Genomic DNA, 23,988 nt, shown 5'->3' on the forward strand with positions numbered 1-23,988 from the left:
TCTTCCTGTTTACAGCTTGTGGTAGGAAGCCCCAAATCCTCAGCTCTGGCAGCCCTTTATTTTCAAATCTTACCTAAGTAGCAGTAGTGTTCTGACTTTCTAATTGGAGAACCAGACTTTCTTCTGATTCCCTTTTACTTCTTTATTTAATCCATCATCAACATAGCAATCCTGGGTGAAATTCCTAAAGTAGTCCTCTTCCTGGCTAGACCCAGAGGATGCACTTAAAAACACCTGTGGGAAGTGAGCCTTGAGGGCAGAAGAGAGCTCTCAAAGCAGGCAATGCAGGCCAATCCCGCCCTCAGCAGCTGGGCATCTAGTTGCCTGGTACTCAGCAGCCCCACAGCCCTGCACTTCTGACTTTAACATGGAGTGCCATCAAGATTTTTAAAAAGACTCCATCGATTTTTTTTTTTCATTTTATCGACACATATCAATTGTACAAGTTTTCCTGTCAATTGCACTAGCATATTCTAATTGCACAGTGGCTTCCTGGCATTGTGTGCATGTGTGTTATAAATGACAAGGATCACATTTAGTGTCACTGCCACTTTGTCTTCACTTGCCCAGCGTGCTGGCCAGTGCACCCCACTCCCGTGATCACTCTGAGCTCATCTGGTTTCCTCGTGTGCGACAGTGCACTTCATCACAGTCTCATCACTAAACACAGGCTCTTTTGCGTCCACCCACTTTGATGTAAACAGGATCTTGTCCTTTCTCGTTCCTATGTGAAAAATGGTCTCTTTTTCTCTGCAAGTAAGAACAGTGTGAATCATCATGTTCGGACACTGCCTCTGTGTCTCCCCAGGAGTGACAGGGTTGCACCCGAGGGGCAGTCCTAACGACACAGGCTCTCATCTAACCCTGGGCTACTGGTATTTATTTCCCAAAGGGATACTCACATCATCTGCTTATTTTAAACATTGGGTTGTTTTGTTTTGGAGAGAGTGTAGCCCTGGTTAGCCTAGAACTCGATATGTAGACCAGGCTGGCCTCAAACTCACAGAGGCCCACTTGCCTCTGGCTCCTGAGTGCTGGAATTAAAGGTACTCAATTCCTCAATGGGCTGAAATTGCATTCTGTTCAGCTCCTGTGGGTGTGGATCCTGCCCTTTAATCTCACTGGAGATTCTGCTCACCCAGCGGCCTCTGCTGCTTGGATACTATCAGCTAGACAGAAGCCATGTGTGGACTCTTCTTGACCAGCACCATGAACTTTGTTTTCTCTCCCCCCTCACCCCCACCCCCCATTTCTAGCTGCACTTGGGTCTTTGATTCATTCCGAGCTGTGATTTGCAGAAGCAGAGAGACGGACATTTTATTCTTCTGTGTGTGCATACACACATCGTACCTGTCATTTCTCCTTGTTTCCCGCACCTTTGTCAAGATATGTCAAGAATATGCAGGCTGGAGAGGAAGCACAGCAGTTAGGAGCACTTGCTGCTCTTGAGGAGGACCCAGGTCCAATTCCCAGCACCCACATGATAGCTGACAACCATTTGTAACTAGATCTAAAGCCCTCTTCTGATTTCTGCAGCACTGCATTAACACAGTGCACAGACACATATACAGGCAAAACACCCATACATATAAAGTAATAAAATTAAATGGAATAAAATTATGGTAGTTTGAATAAGAATGTCCCCATAGGCTCATATATATTTGGTCCCCAGCTAGTTGAACTATTTTGGAAGGATTAAGAAGTGTGGCAAGTTCCAGGACAGCCAGGGCTACCTAGAGAAATCCTGTCTCAAAAATCAAAAACAAACAAACACAACAACAAAATAGGAAGAGCCAGGAATTGTGGATGTTGATTAAAGTGTTCCTACTATGAGTAACATACAGATTCAAGCAATCCACATCAAAATGCCAATGCCATCTGAGGGAGCTATCTATGAGAGTCACCGGAGTACTTTGGTATCTGATTGTTGCCATGGAGAGAGTGCCACCTACTGGCTGGTTTTAGAATGCAGTGGTAAGGTGGCTTCCAGTCCTCTTGAAAACTCCTCTGGCCTCTGCACATGCACACCAGGATACCTACCACCCACACACCCACACCCACACCCAAAACTTTGCAGTTATAGACTACTCTTCAATAATTCAATGCAAAAGCATAAAAATCATTTGTTTTTACTTTTTCAAGTAAATGTAAAATATATACACTGTGGAGCCAGAATGACCGGCACAGATCTCATAGAGTGTGGATGATGGTCCGGCTGCGAAGCTGCTGAATATACTCCTTGGCGTGGTCAACTGCTGTCTTGGGTGCTTCAGGTTGGGGTGGGGGTCCTTCCACCAGCTTCACAAAATAGTGGCAATAGACCTTCTCCATGATGCCAAAGCGACCTCGGCCATGGTAACGGATGCGCTTCAGGCACTGGCCTCGACCTGAGGTAGACTCAGCTACAGAGGAAGGAAAGAGAATTATGGGAAATGTCTGCTATCCATAGGACTGCATCTGTACCAGCTGAGCAGGTCCTGACCCATCTATCTTTCAGTAGATCCTAAAAGTACAGGAGCTTGGTGGTTGGCTAGCACACAGTCCTCTCAAACACAAGTCAACATTTGAGCACTAACTTGCAACCATGCACTGCTCTGGATGAGGCGTGGACCCACTGCCACATTATATAGGACAGAAAGACAATACAATAATGGCTTCAGTTAACAGCAAGTTTCATGAATCAAACAAGTCTGACTAAGGCTGATAGGATGAAAGAGATGCCAAGAGGCATCCCTGAGACTAGGCATGGTACTTGTACCTGTTCCCTGAGACTAGGCATGGTACGTGTACCTGTTCCCTGAGACTAGGCATGGTACTTGTACCTGTTCCCTGAGACTAGGCATGGTACTTGTACCTGTTCCCTGAGACTAGGCATGGTACTTGTATCTGTTCCCTGAGACTAGGCATGGTACTTGTACCTGTAATCCAGGAAGCAGAGGCAGGACAATTAGGATTTCAAAGTCATCCTTAACTATACCACAAGTTTGAGGCCAGTCTTAGCTACATGAGACTAAGTCTCAGAAATAAAAATAGAAAAAAAAAAGAGTCATCCCAGAGAGAGAGAGACCTGACCTGAAGCAGAATCTCCCCATCCCTGTTCCTAGTGCAAGCACACTTGGCTTGGTTAGGCAGATGATGGGGCACACTGACACTGACCATGTTTAAGAGGCACACAAACAAGAGATGAGATGAGCATGGGGGACAGACTACAGGCAAAGGAAAATTGCATCCCCAGCACCCAGGTAGATAAGGCAGGAATGAGACTGCAAACAGCTCATTCATAAAGCAGCTGCCACGCAAGCCTGACAACATGAGTTTGCCCTTGGAACCCACATAAAGGTGCGAAGAGATGTGACTCTGCAGAACTGTCTCCTGACTCCATCTATGGCGCACGCCGTGGCCTGTGCATGTGTACTCTCAACAGTGCCCCAGTAACACGGCTGTCCAAGTATCTATGGTATGCTGACTCAGAGTCCTTTGGGTGTGTGCTCAGGATGGTGCAGCTGCACCAGGTGCTCGGTCTGTTTTTAGTTTCTGAGTGTTTAAGGCTCCCACAGCCCAACCTGGCTAAGGATGTTGAACTTTTTTTCATGTATTTTATATTATTCTCTTAAGAATTATGTAATTCATTTGCTTGCTCATTTTTTTTAAAAGATTTATTTATTTCATATATGTGGGTACACTGTCGCTGTCTTCAGACACACCAGAAGAGGGTACCAGACCCTATTACAGATGGTTGTGAGCCACCATGTGGTTGCTGGGAATTGAACTCAGGACCTCTGACAGAGCAGTCATTGCTCTTAACCACTGAGGCATCTCTCCAGCCCATTTGCTTGCTCATTAATTGGATGATTCAGTGGTTTTGGTCTGCCTGTGTTTCTCCTGTACAGATTAGCAGGTCTTTTAGCCCGATTACTAGAAGACTCCATTTCAGTCATTCTTATGACAGAGACACATTATAAAATGACCTTTACGAGCTGGAGCAATGGTTCAGAAATTAAGAACACTGGCTATTCTTCCAGAAGTCCTGAATTCAATTCCCAGCAACCACTTATAGCTCACAACCAGCTATAACGTGATCTGATGCCCTCTTTTGGCATGCAAATGTACATGCAGATAGAGCATTCAGACACATAAAATAAGTCTTTAAAACAGAACAAAAATGACCCTTAAAGTTTACATGTGAACCTTTATTCAACTCCTTCCACTTGACAATTAATCTATCTTTTCTGTCCACCACCTCTGCCCCCAATAATCTATGTAATTCTAGCTGTCCTAGAACTTGCTATGTAGACCAGACTGGCCCACAGAGAGCCATCTGCTTCTGCCTCCTAGGTACTGGCACTAAAGTGTGGGCACCACAACTGAGGATTAATCTATCTTTTAGGTAGTTTGTGGCCATTCTCAGTTTATCATAAGTAAAGGGTGGCAGCACGAGCCGCTCCTAGAACCCTTGTGTAATAACCACTGGGGCGAGACTTCACGCCCTCAGCCCCATTCAGAACAGACAGTGAGATGATAGCAAGTCTACCACTCATGACATACTGACACTGCGGGGCTAAAGGCTACAGAAGGTCCTTGCCAACAGGCAACTGGCCTAAGTATTCAGATACCAGACACACCCCAGGTGTTGAAGATGGAAAAAGTCTTACCTATGTGTAAGTTGGATCTGAATTCCACATTATGGTCTCTCACTGCCATGTCTTGTGCTTCTAAGAGAACCTTAAATGACAAGAGAAGCTGGCTCATAGAGCTGATTCTGAACTAAAGTGTAATTAAATATCTCATCTTTTGTTGTCTAAAACATACCTATTCAAGCCTACACTTCACAGTGAACTTTTATTTATTTATTTATTTATTTATTTATTTATTTATTTATTGGTGGGTTTTGTTTTTTCAAGACAAGTTATCACTTTGTAGCTCTCCATGCCTTGGAACTCACAGAGATGGGCCTGCCTTTGTCTTCCAGGTGTGCATTTGTAACTACACCAGCCACAATGAACTTCAATTGCTGGTTGTATCAAGAAAAATGGTACTGTGCGGATTTCTTCCTCAGAACGACTTAGGAGCCACCATCCATCCTGCTGAGCCTTGGAGGCTCTGTAAGGGAAGGGAGGACAGCCCACACCCCTAGGCCACGCCATTGGCAAAGACACTGAATCTGAGTCAGGAAACAGCCATATGCCTGCACATTAGCACTGCACCCAGTGAGGTGTTGGCAACCCTGGGGCCCACCTACATACAAATACAAACCCACAACCACAAGAGAAGCATTAGACACAGCACACTTCCAAGTTTCCTGGGTGGATGCCACAGCTTCCTCCACTTAATCACTCACATAAAATCATAAGCTCTCATTGTGGAAGTTGGTTCCCCAACCATCAGAAAGGACTCTTTAAAAAAAAAAAAAACAAAAAAAACCACATCTGGGATGGAAATGCAGCTTGTTGGTAGAGTAACTCCTTGGCATACACTAGGCCCTGGGTTTTATCTTCAGTACCTACCACCCTCAAAATAAGCTCCAAGTTATATATATATATATTAAAAAAAAAAAAAAAAAAGGCTTCTAATCAATCATTCCACCAACAATTCATATAAAGGCACCTGAAGAAACCCATGTGAAGAATGAAAAGCACCTAATTCTCAGGGACAAAGGATATGAGAGAGAGACTTAATAAAACCGAAAGCAACAAGTCTCCATCTCATAAAAAAATACACGTATACCATGAATTTCAAGAATCCAGGATTAAGGCTTAAAGATGGCTGCACGCCCATCCCTCCCATCCACCAAGGCTTACCTCTTTAATAATCTGAGCCCCCTTTTTATCATTGAACTCCAGCTGAGCCAAAGCCTGATCAATGGACAAGCCTCGTATCTAAAGGGGGACACAGATGAATGTACAAACGCAAAAGCAATATTCCCCTTCAGTGACAGTGAGAGCTGTACAGTACAATTCTGGAAACTGTTGCGTTAAACCCAAGCAAAATAGAAAACCAGAGGTTTGAAAGGGATCCTACCCCTTGGTTATAACCAAACTTAAGTGCTGCAAGACAAAACCAACAGCTTTATGTGTAACGGTTTCAGAATTATTAAGGCAGACATGACTGGAAGACAGACTTACACCAACCACACTCCTCCACCTAATAGGGGATAAATGATTCTGTATCCGCTGCATTTCTCTCTGCTCCTCACTAAAAATACACAAGAACCAACAGTAGCCTGAGGTTAAACCTCTTTGTAAAGGTAAGTAAGCAAGTGTCCTGGGTTTTCTCTCCCTTCACCAAGATAAACATTTAAGAACCTACTGTGCCACGATATTAAAACTACTACAGCTGAGCAAGCAGGCACCCTAGGTCCTCTGGCTGTTGGCAATTCTGCTGCCCTGGCTTCAAGTCTGGGTTTCCACTATGATGTAGTGTCTCTCTTGATAACCTGCTGGTCACTAAACACACAATGACACTAATCCTAATCCTTGGGAAATTGGAATAATAACCATTCATATTCCAGTCCTCAGGAGGAACCCACAGCTTCTTGGGAGTAGTCATGTTAGCTTACCATCTTTGCCAGGTACCACATCTTGTCCTTGCTGTATTTTATTTGTCTCCGACAATGGTAAATTTCCTTGCAAGTAGGGGAAAAAAAACATGTTACAGCAGGTTCATCAAAGTGACAGTGGCATAGCTATTAGTTCCCATACTCTATGCCCAATGACAAAACTTGTCACAGGAAACAAAACAAAACACTGCAAAGATTCTAGAGAGTCCTTAGACAAATTTGCCTTTTTTCAAAGTCTCATTATGTTAAAAAATAAATAAATAAAAAGATTATTAAGAAAGAAACAGAAACTATAATCTCTTCAAATTTATTTACTTTCTATGTATGCATATTTTGTCTGCACAGATGTGCATCAGGTGCATACCTGGTGCCCTTGGAGGTCAGAAGGCACTAGTTCCCCTGGAACTGAAATTACATATGGGTGCTGGGAATTGAACTCAGGCCCTTTGCAAGAACAAGGGTTCTTAACCACTGAGCCACCTCTCCAGACCTGAAACTATAATTTCTTAACCAAGTAGATATTAAATAATTCACAATTCACAAAGCACTTTTTAGTAAGTTCAGTTGGGAGAGGAGCCATTTTATAATCCTTTTGTATACTGAAACTGACAAACCAAGTGATTTCTTCAAGACCTAAAAATCTGTGAGCAGAGAGAATAGCCAGGCCTGGGAGGGAGCCAGGTCCAGCATGGGTGCCTCCTGTGGTGGTTTGAATGAAAATGGCCCCCATAGGCTGACAGGGAGCAGCGTGATTTGAAAGGCTTGGGACATGATGCGGCCTTGTTAGAGTGCATGTGGCCTTGGTGGAGAAAGTGTGTCATTGCAAGTGGGCTTTGAGGTTTCAGAAGTTCAGGTCAGAGGCAGTACTTCCTTCTCAGGAGTCTGCAGATCTCGATAGAGAACTCTTAGCTTCCTCTTCCACATCATGTCTACCCGCATGCCACCATGCTGCCCACTATGGCAATAATGGACTAAACCTCTGAACTGTAAGCTAGGCCCAATTAAATATTTTCCTTTATAAGAGTTGTCATGTGGGGCTAGAGAGATGGCTCAGCGGTTAAGAGTACTGAATGTTCTTCCAGAGGTCCTGAGTTTAATTCCCGGCTACCACATGGTGGCTCACAAACATCTGTAATGGGGTCTGATGCCCTCTTCTGGTGTGTCTAAAGAGAGCAATGGTGTACTCGTATACATAAAATAAATAAATTAAAAAAATAAATAAAAGAGTTGTCGTGGTCACAATGTCTCTTCACAGACATAGAAACCTTCACTAAGACACACCCAAAGTTCCCTGCAGACTCTAAAAGTCCACCTTCTTCCCACTATTGGCCCTCCCACCACTTAAAAATTTTTTTAAAAAAATATTTTTAACTAAAAGTTTTTTTTTTTTTTTTTTAATAGATGGTTGGAGTTGTAGCTCAGTTGTTAGAATGTCTGCCTGGCTTTGAGCCATAGCACTGCATACACTGGATGTAGTAGTGCTCACATGTAGTTCCCAAGCCTTTTAGCAGTTGTGTATGCATGCCTCCATAAATTCACTTCAGGCTGGACTTTGCTTTACATACCACTAGAATAGTTTCTGACAATCTGAAGTATGCAACATAATGATTTTATTACTGAGCAGCTAAAAAAAAAAAAGATACCTCTTTGGTAGGCATCCAATGATTCAATACAAACCAGAAGTTTAAAGGTTTGTACATTAGAAAAAGAAACAAAACTGTAATTGTGTCTAAATTCAAATATACAATGTTTAAAGCAACGTTTTCCAACTCACTAGGCTTCACTATCAGTAAGTTATCAGCTGGGTGTGCTGGCACACAACTTCAATCCCAGTGCTCAGGATGCAGAGGCAGGCAGACCTCTGTCAGTTTGAGGGCAGCCTGGTCCATAGAGAGAGAGCTACCAGGGATACATGACGACGATGACGTCACCTACAAGCCTCATATAGTCAAAATCAGCATCTCAAACCCTTAGGTCAGTTTAGGAGGCTAGGTAAAGGCAAGCAAACAAGCCACAGCACAGGCAATCTAAGGTCCAGAGGTAATCTGGTATGGTTAGGTCAGTTAATTAGAACATGTGAATTATTTCACAATGCCCCTTTAACCAGGAACAAAAACCTCACTGCTTGGCACATAAGAACACCAGTACTGGTCAGGCAGGGCATGGTGGTACACACCGTCAATCCTGGTACTTGGGAGGCAGAGGCAGGCAGAGTTCTGTGAGTTCAAAACCAGCTTGTGCTAAGTATTGAATTCAAAACCAGGATAAGACCAGACTCATAAGAAAATAAAAATTAATTTTAAAATTAGGGGATTACTTCTACCTATAAACTTACTGCTGGTCTCCGAGGTTCACCAGGGAGTTGAGGTGGGTAAACAATCTTATTCTTCTTCTCCCATCTTCGAGAAATGTCAAGAGAAGCACTTGTGTGGATACATGACTGGGGTAAAACTCTGAAAGGAAGGAAGCCCGTAAGACAACAGAAACTTGGAACTTGTCTGCAGTTCCGGGAGCCACAACACCACCACCCTGACAACTTCAGGCTCTCAATCGGAAGTTCACTAACAGAATGCATTATCTGGACACTACAAAGCTGGTTTACTGGAGACTAAGAGTGAATGCCAGTGACTCGTATACGGCAAATGGGAGCTGGTATTAGCCCACACTCTGCCCTGACTGACTGATGAATGCTGACTTTCTGGGGTAAGTCAGCTTAGTCCAAAAAAAGATTGAAAGAAGATGCAATGAACTTACTCTTTATCTGATCTGTGCAGTTACCCAACCTTGCTGAATACACAAGACAAGTAAGAGAACCAGAAGGCAATGTAAAACTAAAGCACAGGAAGGGCAGCAGAGGACGGCAGAGTGGCTTCAAAACTTTTTTAGCGGGGGTGGATTTGACTTAGGGGGTCACACCATGTAACCCTGGCTGTCCTGAAACTCACTATGTAGACCAGGCTAGCCTCAAAATCACAGAGATCTGCCACCTCTGCCTCCCAAGTGCTGGGATTAAAGGCGTGTGCCACATATGGATAGATAGCTCTTAAAAACAATTCACCTCGCAGAAGGTGAAGACACGCACCCCCACAGACAGCAGAGGCCTTTATCCCCTACACAAAGGGACAGAACTGAGAACTGTGGGCTGTCCTCAGGAGACGTCAATGCTATCAGTGAATGTCAAATACTGGAAGCCATCAGAGAGGCAAGTGGGGGTTGAAATGACTACTGTTAATGCTGGTTAACTGTCTAGGACTTGGTGATGAAGACCTTAATCCACGACTCCATGGCCTCCACACCCCAAATGTCCAGTTTATCCTGTCTTCCCCAGTAGCATGACATCACTAAATACATCACTAAAGAAACCTTTCTTGGATGTTCTACTATGCATCTTCAACTTCTCTGTCAGAGCCAGTCACCAAGTATTACTGATGCTACCAAGAACTCTCTCAAATGCTTGGCCTCATCTCCTTCCTACTGCCACCACCCTAGTTCAGGACTGCTGTCTGCCACAACTACAATAGCCTCTGCCATCGCCTCACCAAAGTGCAACCCCTCTTTCTGTGCTTGAGCACTGCATGGAGCCCCTTCTGAAACAAGGATGATCATGTCTTCCTTTAGCTGAAAAATGCATTGTTGAGGTTAGAAAAATGAGTGATTATTATTTTATTATTTATATATTTTAATTCTGTGTGTGGCTTTTTTGAGATAGGTTCTCTCTATGTAGTCCTGGCTGTCCTAGAGCTCTCTATAGACCAGGCTGGCATACAGACATCCACCTGCCTCTGCATCCCGAGTGCTGGAATCAAAGATGTGCACCACCAACCCCATTTTTTTATTTATATGTTATAAAGACTTACTTTTATTATATGCATTTGGGTATTTTGCTTGTAAGGACAGCTGCACCATGGATATGCATTACTCTTGGAGGAGAGAACAGAGCATTGGATGCCCTGGAATTGGAGTTACAGACAGTTGTTAGCCAACTTGTGGTTCTGGGAATTGGACCCAGAGCCTCTGAAAGAACAACCAGTGGAGTAACGGCTGAGCCATCTCTCAAGACCCCATGATTATATCTATCTTTTATCTATAATTCTATTTCTCAGTGTCACTGACAACTGAGGGTCTTAGCAGATACCTACATAAATACCTACATAATAAGAGAACTGAAATTTCTTATACTAAATGAAGCCTAGAAACAGTGACCCAACTGGAAGTGATGACCACTCTAGTCCGAAGATTATGTTCTTGAAAATTCCTTACTAAAAAGAACCAAACATCTGGAGGAAATGGCTGGTCACAACATCTAACGCAGAAAGTATGCATCGGAAGCAAGATACAGTTTTCCAGACCACAAACCAAGCAAGCTAGACCACAGAAGCCCAGGAAAGGGACTTGGGAGACACCTGTGGCCAACCCCACAGAGCAAAATGGGACAACCCAAACATTAGCAAAGATAATACCTTCATGGTATCATCTTTGATAACTAAACCTATCAGATATATTTAAGGCCATAGCAAAACAGCACAAATAAAAAATTTAGTAAAATCCTTAACCCAGCACTTAGGACTCTCAATAAACTTCAGATATAATTATATGTAGTATGAGAGCAAAATGGGCTTCATTCTGTTGTTGGAAAACTAATTAATACTTCACATCCCACAGTATCCAGCACGGCATAGCACTGATGGCCGGTGTTACTGAAAATGAGATTCACTAAACAGTTATGTCTTGTCTCCCCTCCCAATGTGCCTGTGATCTCTAGGCCTTCAAACTTTCCTCTCCAGTTTGAATCATGGGTGTTTACATTTCTACATAGTTAAAGCCAGAGGGCATACTGTCACTTCTTTGGGCCTCGGTTTTCATATATATAAGAAAGAGGAAAGAGCCAATGTCTCTAAGGCCTCTAACATTGCTTTATATCGTCACTCAGAGCAGGATGACAGAACCATAAACTACTCAGCTCTGACTTCAATCCTTCTAAGAAGCCATTATGATAAACTATTAAACAAGATTTCTTCAGAGCGAGGGACATACTGTCATTCCTCATGAAGCACTGCCTTGCATTTTTCAAAATCTCAATACAGATTTGGCAATTAATATGATGTTTGGTAAATTAAGTATGCCATGAATTAATAAGGACAAAGTTTCATGAATAACTTACCGATTTTATGAATACTCCAGACTGAAATGGGTCTTAAACCCATTTCAAGCAAATACCAAACTTCTATAATTATATTAAATCAAAATATTACTCCAAACGAAGCAATTCATTTGCAAGTACTATATATGCAATGGAAAATTCCTATGTACCCTACAGATCCATGCAGGTACTAACTCAACTGCACAGGAACACTTGTTTCCTAGCGCGACACTGAATGGCCTGGGGTCCCAGCCTCTGATTGGTAAGCAGAAGCCAGACTCAAACAAACAAACAAACAAACGCCTTTCTCCCGAGGCTCCAGAATGCTCTGCAGAGCAAAAGGTTCAAACTCCAGTTGCTGAGAAACACCACTGAGGAGTGTACAATGTCAGGCAAGCCTCGAGTCTCCAAACAGTCCTTGCCCACGGAAAGTAAACAGAGAAATAACTAGAAATGTTTGTTAGCATACCACTCAACGTCGAAGAGTCAAATCGTGCCTATGGAATAGGGAAAGGCTGTTCACAAAACACTGAGAGGAGCCCTCGGAGGCAACAGTCCTCACGGGGTTACAGAGCACTTTCTGCAGAGCTGCCCTCCACCTGAGGCCTAAAGCACTGGTTGGCAGACAAGTACACAGTGAGGGAGGGATGCAGACCAGGCGCAGCCTGCTAGAATCTTCATGGCAGGACACTTACCGCAGCGTCTGCGTTGCCCAGATCCTCAGGGTCGGTACCCACAGTGCACCTGCAACAGGAATATAAGCTGTCAACTTTGAGTCTCACTATCTCCTGCTGCCCAAATTCTAAGAATGCCTTAAGTTTTACCCAACTCTCGCAGTAGCGCGGCAGCCATGCTGGACCCTACGGAAGCCTCGGAGTTCAAATGCCGGCTGGCTATACACATGCGCAGTCCGAGGCCATCCTCCCCGATCCGGAAATTTAGAGTGCGTTGTCATGGAGACCAGGAATGCGTCGTCCTTATGTAAAGTCTGGTCAGAGCAGTCTTGTTTGTTTTGGAGTGAATGACCTCATAAAGACTGAAAATCAGAAAAATCACCCCATAACAGCCTGAGAAGGGCAGAGAAACCTATTAATCCCAAAAATTTGAGGCCAAAGATACGAGAAAGACCATTGATCCAAATCATCATGGCCAAATTAATTAAAGCAATTAATTAAAGCAAGCTTTTTTACTTGCATACAGGAGCTGCCTCCTCCTAAGACAGCGTTTGAGAAGGCAGCATTGGACATCAGGAAGACAAGGTTTTTTATAACTCAGGGATTGGGGGTTTCTGCATTAACCAGGTGGGGTTACAGGAGCAGAATTATAACAAAAGCAGACTAGTAAGTTAGTCCTATAAACAGAAACAGACTAATAAGTTAGTTATAGCAACCTCCTGAAACAAAGTCATGATTGCAAGGTGGTCCTAAGAAGGTAGTCATTAAAACCTTTTGAAACAAAGGAAGAATTAACAAGATAGTTTGGAAACAAAGACACAGTTGCCATTTTCTAGAATGCATAGAACCATTTGTAGTTAAGATTAGAGGTGGGGCAGAGCCCAATCAGTGAGAAACAGAGGTTTAATCATAAACAGGAATGAACCTAGTTTGTCTTTACTATAAGATAGCGTTTAAGCCTAAGATGGAGGCAGACTGGCTTATCAAACTGTGTCCTCAGTGGGCCTCAGGGTTCTTGTTAGAAATGACTGTAACATCAGCATGTAGGCGATTGGTGTTAAAGAATCTGTGGTACACAAACCAGGATTTGTTTCAAAAAAGAAGAAGGAGAAGGAGAAGGAGCAGCAGCAGCAGCCTGGTAGTAGCATTTGTTTGTAATCCCAGCATATGAGTGGTTGAAGCAGGAAGATCCCCACAAGTTTGAGGTCACCCTGGGCAGCAAACTCCAGGCCACTCAGAACTACACAATGAGACTCTATCTTGAAGGGAAAAAAAGAAGAGAGAAAGAGGAAGGAAAGAAAGATCGCTCTACTTACACAAATTTATGAACATTACTGAGAAAACTCTTTCAAAAACCAAATTGCCTGGCATGATGGCCCACACTTTTAATCCCAGCACTCAGGAGAGCAGAAGCAGGTAGATTTCTATGAACTCAACACAATCTGGTCTACAAAGCAAGTTCCAGGTTAGTCAGAGCTGTAGAGTGAGATCCTGTCTCAAAAAAAACAAAAAAAAACAAAAAAAAAACAAAACAAAAAAAAAAAACCCAAAACAAAAAAACCAAAACAAAACAATGGGGTGGGGTGTCATCCAGATGGTTCCACTGGTTGAAGAAGCTGACAAGCTGAATTCAGTCTCTAGGTCCCATATCATGGAAGGAAAGAACCAACTCCTTGACCTCTGACCTCCATACACACACATTATGAAATATGAACACACACGCACACACACAAATAAATAATAAAGACCAACACAATGTGTTTCTACTAACCTCAAGGTTGAATAGGAGATGAGCTAATACATTCGTGTGCATTTACCACCACATATACCTGCATTTTACTAAATCTCCTTATTTCGTCCAGCAATCCAGCAAGGCAAGTATTATTAAGTGAGAAATGTCTGGGACAGATGGGACCTAAGCTCCAGACAAAACTAGTGATCAATGTGGAACCAGGTGACTCTGAATTTAGTGCCCTTAGGCTATACTAACATAGGTAAGGGCTCTCTATTAATGATAGCCATTGCAAGTTTTCATATGCCACATTCAGGAAGGGCAAACAGCAATACAGAAGTACCGTCGAATCTGAGCAAGTTGCCCGTGTTTGAGCTGTAAGCAGAATCCAATTCTTTTTTTCCTCCATGCCACTAACCAGTTCTCCTCACAGCATTGGCACTCCATCAAGCAGAAAGAAGGTCAAACCTCAGCTCTTTAATCTTTGAATACCAAGAACCCAGAATCAGAATTCCCACCCAATTACAGAATCTCTTCCTGCCCTTTCTGATTCTTGACTCATTTTATTTATTTTGCCAGGCTCTCAAACTGCCTGGCCTGGAGATATGGCAATCCTCCTGCCTCAGCTTCTCGAGTGCTGAGCCAGAGCTCAGATTCATTCTTTTAGTATTTTAGTTAAATACACTTTTGCAACTGTCTTTAAAACACCTCCCAAAACTGGCAAAGTACGCCACTACGTAGCGTTCAAAAAAAAAAAAAAAAAACTGAATTGAGACATTGAACTGCCTTGAAGATTAAGCCTCAGTGGCTGGTTGACGGGTTCCACGGGTAAAAATCCATAATTAAGGAAAATGCTTAACCTTGGGGCCTAGAATTCAGATCTAGGCGGCGCAGGCGAGTGAGAGGCGCGGCTTGGGCCTCAGCGCGCTCCGTAGCGCCCGCCTTCAGGGGCGGGGTTTAACTAGATCCCTCCCCCTCCCGCTACACGCCGCGGTTGCGAACCACCGTACGGGAGCTCCTCAGCTGAGCCTGGGCGGCCGCGGAGATGAAACCAGAGCCGCGGACGCTACCAGCGTCTCCCAACTGGTACAGCTCGCGCTGCAGCGACGCGGCGCCCGGAGGCATCTTTGGCTTCGCTGCACGGACCTCCGTCTTCCTCGTCCGCGTGGGCCCGGGCGCGGGCGCGAGCCCAGGGGCGCCCCCGTTTCGAGGTGAGCCCCCACGGGCCGGCGCAGTCCTTCCCGCCACCCTCTTTGGGGTCTGTAAGTCGCCGGGTCCCGCGGCGCGCGCACGTGGCCTCTCACGCTTGGAGGGGCTGACCCAGCCTAGACCAGGCGTTTCGGGCGCTCCTGGCCTTCCTACCTACCAAGGCCCTGCCGGCACCTAGGACGCCCCCTGGGGTGGGATCTGTTCTCTCTTCTCTGCTCCCGCTGGGCAATTAGGAGGTGCTGGTTTCACTTAAGATGAGTGGGGTGAGTCTGAATTTGCGCCAGACACCATGATCCCAACTACTTGGGAGGCTGAGGCTGGAGGATTGCCGCGCGTTCAAAGGCAGCCTAGGCTACGTAAAGTGAGTTCCAGGCCAACCATAGCAATGGCTCCATAGCAAGATCCTAACTCAAAAGAAAATGAAACAAACAAAAACCAAAGATTGATTGATTGATTGATGATTGATTTGCCTTGCGGTTGGAAATACCAACTTATTATATTCCTTATGACCTATGGCAAAATTAAGTAAATATGGCATTCTCGTTCACCGGTGAGCTAGGACTAGTCCTCAGCCTGTAAACCTGGCTCGACAAAGGACAGGAACATTGCTTTATAGATGAGAATACTAAGATTCAAAGAAAATGAACCTGTACGAAGTCCCTAAGTACAGCACCGCCGGCACCCAGCGTTTCTGTTATTAGTCTATGGATGATTCTCTTCCATGTGTGTTAGGTGACTCCTATTTATCTTCTTGTTCGTCCTACAACATGCAGTCTTATTGTCTGGATAGTGGTTTAGTTAACCAAGTCTGGTTTTACTTGCAGTTGTAGGAGAGTTGGTGGGACACACTGAAAGAGTATCTGGTTTCACTTTTTCTCATCACCCTGGTCAATACAACCTCTGTGCCACCAGCTCAGATGATGGGACTGTGAAGATTTGGGATGTAGAGACCAAGGCTGTAGTGACAGAACACTCACTCCATCAGGTAATGTGCATCCTGAGTCCTCAGAATGTTTTAATATAACTCATCCATGTGGAGGAATGCTAATAATTTGCGTTGATTAGTTAGATATGTTGGAAAATCTTTCAAAACTTTTTTTTTTTTTTTTGGATGCATGTTTTGTTTAGAAAGCAGAGTTTCTGGTATAGGAGATGTAACTCAGTCAGTAGAGTGCTTGGCTAACAAACTCAAAGCCCTGGGCTCAGTCCCCAGAACTGTATACGTGGGCATGGTGGTGTAATAGAAGCGCTTGGGAAATGAAGGCAGAAAGATTAGAAGTTCAAGGCCAGCTTGAGCTACAGGAGACCTTGTCTCAAAGAGAGACAGAGACACAAACACAGACACACCACAAGTTAACTAAGCTACCTATTTATGATAGTAACATTAAAGTATGGCTAAATCTGGTCAGTCTTTTATATATATATATGAGCAGTTTTTCTAATGTGTGTCTGCACACCAGAAGGGGCCATTCAGATGCTGTTATAGACAGTTAAAAACTACCATGAGAGCTCTGGGAATTGAACCTAGGACCGATGGATGAGTAGCCAATGCCTGTAACCACTAAGCCATTCATTCTCCAGCCCCTAGTCACTAACTCTTATCTGTGGCTGCTTTCATGATATAACAGGAACAGCAACAGAGAGCATGGCCTACAAAGGCTAACAGAGCTAATAGGCCCTTATAAAATAAACACTAGGGCTGATAAGAAGGCTTTCCAGGTCCAAGTAAGCCTGATGAGCTGAGTTGATATAAATATTGTGTGTTTGTGTGTGTGTGTTTTACCTGTATGCTGGTATCTATGGTGGTGAGAAGAGGTGAAAACTGGAGTTACTGATGATTGTTGGTCACCATGTGGGTGCTGGGAACCAAAGCTCTGCAAGAGCAGCAAGTGTTCTTAACCACTGAGCTGCCTCTCCAGCCCCCTGAGCAGTTTAATCTCCGGAGTCCACCTGAAAGTAAGAGAGAGCAGAGTCTTCTGACTTCCACATGCTCCCCTACACAATAAATAAAAAATTTAGGGGCTGGAGATATGGTTCATTTTCATTAAGTATGCCTCCTACTGTCCCAAAGGACCCAAGTTGGGTTCCCATCACCCCTGTGGGTTGGCTCATAACCAACTCCAGATCCAGGGAATTCAGTGACCTCTTCTGGCCTGCACACCACACACACACACACACACACACACACACACACACACACACACGGCATGTGTTTGCACAAACACATAAGTAAAAATTGTGTGTTTGTAGAGAGGGTGTGTGGGTTTGTGGGTCCATGTCAGTGTCTCCAGACATGGTAGTGCATGGCTGCAATTCTAGAATTCTAGTACTCAGGAGACAGGCAGGAGGATTGCCTTGAGTTCCAGAACAGCCTAAATTACAAAGTGAGACTGTCTCAAAACTACACAAAAAGTTCTAACTTTAGATTTACTATATTTCTATACAGGTAGTTATAGCATATTTCTTAAGTGCCTATAATGTGCGTAGCATTAGGCTGGTTTACAGCCCAACATTGACAAATGAGACTCATCTGGCTTTGCTTTGTTTGAAGCATACAATATCAGCACTGCATTGGTCTCCGACAGTTAAGGACTTAATAGTCTCTGGGGATGAAAAAGGAGTTGTTTTCTGTTACTGGCTTAACAGAAATGACAGCCAGCACCTCTTCACAGAGCCCAGGACCATATTCTGTCTGACGTGTTCACCTCATCACGAAAATTTAGTAGCCATTGGGTGAGTACCGAGTACTCTGCTGCCTGCTGATGGTTTGGCTTAATTTATGGTCCTGCTTCTCATTCCCCTTGCCTTGTGTGCCTCAGTCCTCAGAGGAAGACTGAGATGTGTCATGTTCCTGCGATCTCTAGGTCCAGACTTTTCTCTGCTCCTGTCTTTCTATGATAATATGTTTTCTTCTCTCTTTTTGTCTAATTTTTCCAACCACCCTTCAAAAGTTAGAAATGCCTTCTTTCACTCTTGGCTGACTTAGAGTATCCTTGGATGTGGCATTAACTATAGAGTGTCTGCTATAACTATATAGTGATTCTGCTTCATGTACCTGAACTAGGGATATGTGTATCCTAACATGAACCTCACAAATAGGACAAAGAAAGCCAGCTTCATGATACCATTTATGAAGGCTTTGGATATACAAAGTAGTTTGTGTCTTACTTGGGAACATTTATAAAGGCTAGGGATGCTAGATTATAACTCAGAAACACTGGCTCCCACTAGGAAATCAAAGCAGAAACTTGGTAGGAGCAGAGATAAGCTGTTTGGGTGGCTATTTATTTGTTTATTTATTTTTCTTAAGCTAAGTATAAGATACTTTAAGGTTTTTTTGGTTGGTCAATTGGGGTTTTTTTTGGTTGTTTGTTGTTTGGGTTTTGTTTTGTTTTTGTTTGTGTTTGGTTGGTTGCCTTTTTTACCATGTATGGTTATTTTGCTTGCATATGTATTTTGTGTACCATGTGTTTGCAGTGCCCTAGGAGACCAGAAGAGGGCACCAGATCCTCAGGGACTGGAGTAACACCTTGTGAGCCACCTTGTAAATACTGGAACTTTGGTTCCTCTAGAAGAGCAGCTGGTGCTCTTAAGTGCTGAACTATCTCTCTAGCTCCCAGTAGATACTTTTTAATGTGTTCAAAATAATTTTTTAAAAGTTATTAGAATCTCTTGGTTTCTGCTGAATTCATAGATTGACACTTAGGTACAATTTAACAGTTCTTGTTCAATTTGTAGTTGGAAAGCAGTATCATTTGTGGAGCTAAGGATATCGCTCCTCTGGCAGAGTGCTTGTCTAGCACATACAAAGGCCTGGGTTCAGTCCCAAGTACTGTAGAAAGCAAATATGTTGACTCATGCCTGTGATCTCAGCCCTTGGGAGGTGAATGAAGTTCATGACCATCCTGGTACATAGTAGGTTTGTGGCCAGTCTGTGATGCATAAAGCTGTCTCAAAAAAAAAAGTTTATTAGTTAAGTGTTTTTATTGCTAAAAGCGTTTCCCCTTTCAGGGCAGCAGCAATGCAGACAAGCTATATACTTAGTGAGTACTGGGGGAACAGGTAGAGAAGAGGAGGAAAGCCTTGTCTTTTGAATTAGCATCAGCCCTAGAGGTCTGCAAACAGCTGTAAAAGGAGGTGGGGAATGGTGGAAAGGGAGTCTTCAGAGAAAGAGTAGAATTTAGAGTCTCAGGGTAAGCATCTGTAGGATTTGAGCTGGTATCTAAACAGGCAGAAAGGAAGAAGAAGGAAAATTGTCCTGCTTGGGTTAGAACTCAGACAGGCGAGAGGTTTGGCAGTGTGAATCTGCAGGCCCCTCAAGTATTTCTAACTTACTTTTTCAGCTACAAAGATGGCATAGTGATTATCATTGACATCAGTAAAAAAGGAGAAGTCATTCACAGGCTTCGAGGCCACGATGATGAAATCCACTCCATAGCCTGGTGTCCTCTGTCTGCTGAAGACTGCTTACCTATAAACCAAGAGGAAAACTCAGGTAAGATGACGGAAGGAGGGCTCTGCTCATTTCAGACCTAAAGAACTAAGTGTTGAATTGTAGCTTCTGAATTATACTTAGAATGTGAGCCTCACAGCTCACACTAGGAAAGGGGTAGGAGCTGAGTTTGGGGAGTTACTATTTAACCACAAGTGCATATTCAGTGTAAATTAAAAATAAGCAGTTACTAGCTGCTCTTCCAGAGGTCCTGAGTTCAATTCCCAGAAACCACATAGTGGCTCACAGCTGTCTGCTATGGAGTGTGATTCCCTCTTCCGGTGTACATACATATATATAAAATCTTAAAAAAAAATAAATAAATAAAATCTCTATCTCGTTCCTAGAAGAACCTGACATTCCCAATGGGAAACTTATAGCAGAAACCCCCATCACAAAAGGCTGCTACTTAGCCACAGGAAGCAAGGATCAGACTATTCGAATCTGGAGCTGTTCCCGAGGCCGGGGTAAGGTTGATGCGTAGAGTTTATCCTGTTTTCTGTTGCTAAGGTAACACAACAAACCATCTTGGAGGGACTAAAAGTGGTTGCAGCTTAGTTCCAGGTTCTGGTCCATCATTCTATTACTTTTTGTAAAAATTGATTTGCTTTTTTTATTTTATTTTTTTTTATCTTTATGGGTGGTTGAATAGACATGTGCATATACTATGTGTGTGCTCATGGAGGCCAGAAAAGGGCCTTGGCTTCTCTAGGAACTGGAGTTACAAACTGTTCTTGGTTACCATGTGGGTGCTAGAAACTGAATCTGGCTTTTGTAGAACAAGTCCTCCTAACTGATGAGCCGTTTTCCACCACTGCTCCCACAATCCATTGTTTAGGGGAGTCAGAATGAAGCAATCTGTATCTTTCAAAGTTCAGATCAGAAAGGAGAGGGATTGTGTGCCCACCTGCTGCTCAGCTTCTCTATTCTTAGCAGTTCAGGATCTAGACCCACAGAATGGCACCGCCCATCTGCAGCGTGTGCTCCAGCTCCTTTCTGCTGCTCTGATGAAACACAGACCAAAAGAAACAAGTTCGAGTCTCACTGAGGGAAGTCAAGGTGGGAACTTGAAGCAGAAACCCTCCAGTGGAGGTTTCCATGTGCTGGCTCACACCCGGCTTATGCGCAGCTGGCTGTTTGGGATAGCCTGGGACTACCTACACAAGAAATGACAAGTCCCACAGTGGGGTGGGCCCTCTTGTATCAGTTGACAATCAAGACAGTCACCCACAGACATGCTCAAGAGGCCAAACTAATGTAGAGAATCCCTCACTGAGACTCTCTTCCCAGGTTTTCTGTTTTGTCACAGTGTCTCTTCGGTGACAAATCCTGTACTGTTACAATAGAACTATCTACTTGTTTGCTTCATCTCTTTCCAAGAATATCAACTGTCCAAAATCTTGCTTACCAGAAAGTTGCTGTTCCCTATTTAGACCTCTCTGTTCTGGACACCTGGCCTTTGAGTCTGTTTTCTGGTGCCTTCCAGAAGACAAGAACCCTGGCTTTGCTGAAAGTGCCTTACCTGCCATACAGAGTAAGGCTGTCCTAGATCTTGCTATATAGACTGAGCTAGCCTCAGACTCAAGATCTTCACTGTGAGAACAGGAATAATGGGCTTTCCTTGAGTGTTAAGAATGGAAAAAACTGAGTGATACAGACTCAGTGTGTACATTGAGCCCATGAACGAACTTGCTATGTTTACGTTGTCTTCAAATCTTTATTTATCGCTGTGAGGTAGGGGCTTTGTGTGTGTGTTTGAAGGTGCACAGCATCTTTATGTGACTTCTGGGGATCAGACTTGGGTCATTGTATTTGCATGGCAGGCACTTTGTCCACAGCCATCTCACCAGGCCCATCACTTTGTTCAAATTAGGCTAAACATTCCCCTCCCCCCAAGACACCTGTCTGAGAATCTGTGAACATGATGGCTGTCCACAGTAGCCTTGTGTTCTCCTTATACAGCAGACCTGCTGGAGAGTACTGAAAACATAGTGTTTTCTGTACTCCCCTTGCAATCTCCTGAATCACATCTCTGAACTTGGACCCTGGCGTGTATGTGTTGGTTTGTTTTGTTTGAGACAGGGTTTCTCTGTGAAGCCTTGGCTGTCCTGGAACTGCTTTGTAGATCAGGCTGGCCTTAATTGAACTCAGAGATGTGCCTGTGTCTGCCTCCTGAGTGCTGGGATTAAAAGTGTGCTCCACCATACCCAGCTGGCATGTATGTTTTAAAGCTGTGCTTGTGGTTCTAATGGCTAATGCAGATGATTGGGTCAGTGCTGTGAAGGTTCCTTGTGAGGGTTAAGCGACCCTTTCACAGGGGTTAGTTACATTATGATTTGTAACTGCAAAGTAACAGTTATGAAGTAGCAACAAAAAGAATTTTATGGTTGGTGGTCATGACAACATGAGGAATTATATTAAAGGGTTACCACACTGGGAAGATTGAGAACCAGTGAACTAGGAGAAGGAGTTAACTAGAATTCCATTGTCCTGCAGTTGTTGAAAAGTCTCAGGTTATGTTCTCATTCTAATTAGGAACTCAGTCCTACACAAAAATACTGGCTGGCATGTGTGCCTGTTCTTACCTCTACAGGCCAAATAACCTTTGGTGCCATTACTTAGGCACCAATTACAGACACAATTTGGAATTTGACAAAGCAGCTAAGCTGGGGATTTAGCCAGGGAGCCCTGGTTCGCCTACCTAGCAGTTGGACAAGCATGTCACTGCACCTGTTTTCACATGTGGGTTTTGCAGATCAGACTCAATCCTAGTGCTTGCAAGGCAAGCACTTTACAGGCTGGAGTGCCTCCCAAGCCTATCCCAGACAAAGATACAATTTCTCAACTTTCAAGGGCAGCCTGAAAATGTTTGTTTGAGCTAAATGTAGCTGGACAGGTCTCAACCTATATCAGAGTAATAGCTCCATAATAAAAGGACACTTTCTTTGTGCACATGTATGCAGAGGTGATGTTGTATGTCTTCCTCTGTTCTTCATGTTTTTCTCAGCCTTGTTTTGTAAGACAGATTTTAACTGAACCTGCTGCTCAGTGATAAGGCTAGACCAGCAAGTGGTCAGGAGCTCCAGGGATCTGCCTGTGTCTGTGCCCTACCCCAGCAGTGGAGTGGTAGATGTACCCCACTGCACCAGGCTGCTGCTGCTTTTTCAGAGGGTGCTAGGGGCCTAAGCTGAGGCTTGCATGCTTGCATGGCAAGCAATTTCATCACTCTAGCCCCCAAGGTTTTACTGTTAATTAGCCAAACAATTTGTAAACCATAGAATTGAGAGTTGCTGGGAGGGTCACGTTACTGTTTCACTGTCTTGAGAACAAATTGACTTTCCTCTAATCTACAGGTGTGATGGTTTTGAAATTGCCCTTCCTGAAGAGAAGAAGTGGGGGTGTGGACCCAACAGTTAAAGAACGTCTTTGGTTAACACTTCATTGGCCCAAGAACCAACCAACACAGCTGGTATCCAGTTGTTTTGGGTAAGTGTTGGTGTCATACTTTCTAATAAATATTATTTTCCTGTTGAGATTCAGAAATTTTAGGCCAGTATGTTCAGAAAATAGAGAAATAACCAAGATTTATGTTATCGTTATTAATTTTTCTTTTTTTGTTTTGTTTTTTAAAGACAGCCTCATTTATGTCATAGATTGGCCTAGAACTTGGGATTTTCCTGCCTCAGCCTCTCAAGTGCCTCACTTTGCCCAGTCATCTTAAAATGTTAAATGAAATGGTAGATGGGAAAGAATCATAAGGCCTGTGCTATTTGCTGACAAGAATGACTCCTCAGGGCATCTTTATAGAGTATCCCATGCCCTCTCCACCACCACCCTTACACATGCTATTTGAAAACCTAAGGTGGTTTAATGTGAGCTGCTCTATAAACTAGGATTCCCACCACCTCATCCACTGGTTCAGTTCACTGGCATGAGCCACTCATAAACCTCACTAATGAATAAGGGCATTCACAGGTACAGTTGAGATGCACAGAGCAGCATGGGAAGAGAGACAGCCTTTCTGTTCCCTCTTTAGGTTTTATGACATGATCATTACACACATGTGATTGATGATGTCTGGGACCATCAGTGACCAGCTTATCTTGACCCCTCCCCTTTCCCTAAGATGGAACTGGGACCACAAGTTATACCCCTATCCTGCCTGGGTCTGCTAAGTGACTAGCC

At 43.7% G+C, this 23,988-nt stretch overlaps 2 protein-coding genes across 9 annotated transcripts in view; one reads left to right on the top strand and one right to left on the bottom strand.

Annotated features, from left to right (window-relative positions):
* Positions 1–2,113: 2,113 nt before the first annotated feature.
* Mrpl22 (mitochondrial ribosomal protein L22) lies at positions 2,114–15,066 on the bottom strand. Its single transcript, XM_034505518.2, has 7 exons — positions 12,521–15,066; positions 12,392–12,440; positions 8,892–9,009; positions 6,557–6,622; positions 5,799–5,876; positions 4,653–4,722; positions 2,114–2,402 (listed from the first exon to the last, which is right to left on the bottom strand). The coding sequence occupies exons 1-7, from the start codon at positions 12,597–12,599 to the stop codon at positions 2,191–2,193; spliced, it is 672 nt and encodes a 223-aa protein (XP_034361409.1). The 5' UTR covers positions 12,600–15,066; the 3' UTR covers positions 2,114–2,190.
* Positions 15,067–15,147: 81 nt separating this feature from the next.
* Gemin5 (gem nuclear organelle associated protein 5) overlaps positions 15,148–23,988 on the top strand; it is a 45,617-nt gene continuing 36,776 nt past the window's right edge. For 5 of the 8 annotated variants that reach the window (XM_034505515.2, XM_034505517.2, XM_034505513.2 and 2 more), the window contains exons 1-6: positions 15,148–15,313; positions 16,136–16,296; positions 17,863–18,044; positions 19,655–19,806; positions 20,151–20,270; positions 23,157–23,289. In XM_034505515.2, coding sequence (XP_034361406.1) covers positions 15,148–15,313; positions 16,136–16,296; positions 17,863–18,044; positions 19,655–19,806; positions 20,151–20,270; positions 23,157–23,289 — 914 coding nt within the window. The remainder of the gene's footprint in view (positions 15,314–16,135; positions 16,297–17,862; positions 18,045–19,654; positions 19,807–20,150; positions 20,271–23,156; positions 23,290–23,988) is intronic. The other 3 variants (XM_076936795.1, XM_076936794.1, XM_076936796.1) reach the window with 1 other exon arrangement.

This window comes from Arvicanthis niloticus, chromosome 6, assembly GCF_011762505.2.
Source record: "Arvicanthis niloticus isolate mArvNil1 chromosome 6, mArvNil1.pat.X, whole genome shotgun sequence".
NCBI lineage: Eukaryota > Metazoa > Chordata > Mammalia > Rodentia > Muridae > Arvicanthis > Arvicanthis niloticus.

Coding starts and splice junctions, on each gene's coding strand:
- Mrpl22 (XM_034505518.2), bottom strand. CDS start 12,599: ATGTGTATAGCCAGCCGGCATTTGAACTCCGAGGCTTCCGTAGGGTCC. Junction 12,441..12,520: donor CGCGCTACTGCGAGAGTTGG/GTAAAACTTAAG, acceptor TTCCTGTTGCAG/GTGCACTGTGGGTACCGACC. Junction 9,010..12,391: donor TGGGCAACGCAGACGCTGCG/GTAAGTGTCCTG, acceptor CCTTCCTTTCAG/AGTTTTACCCCAGTCATGTA.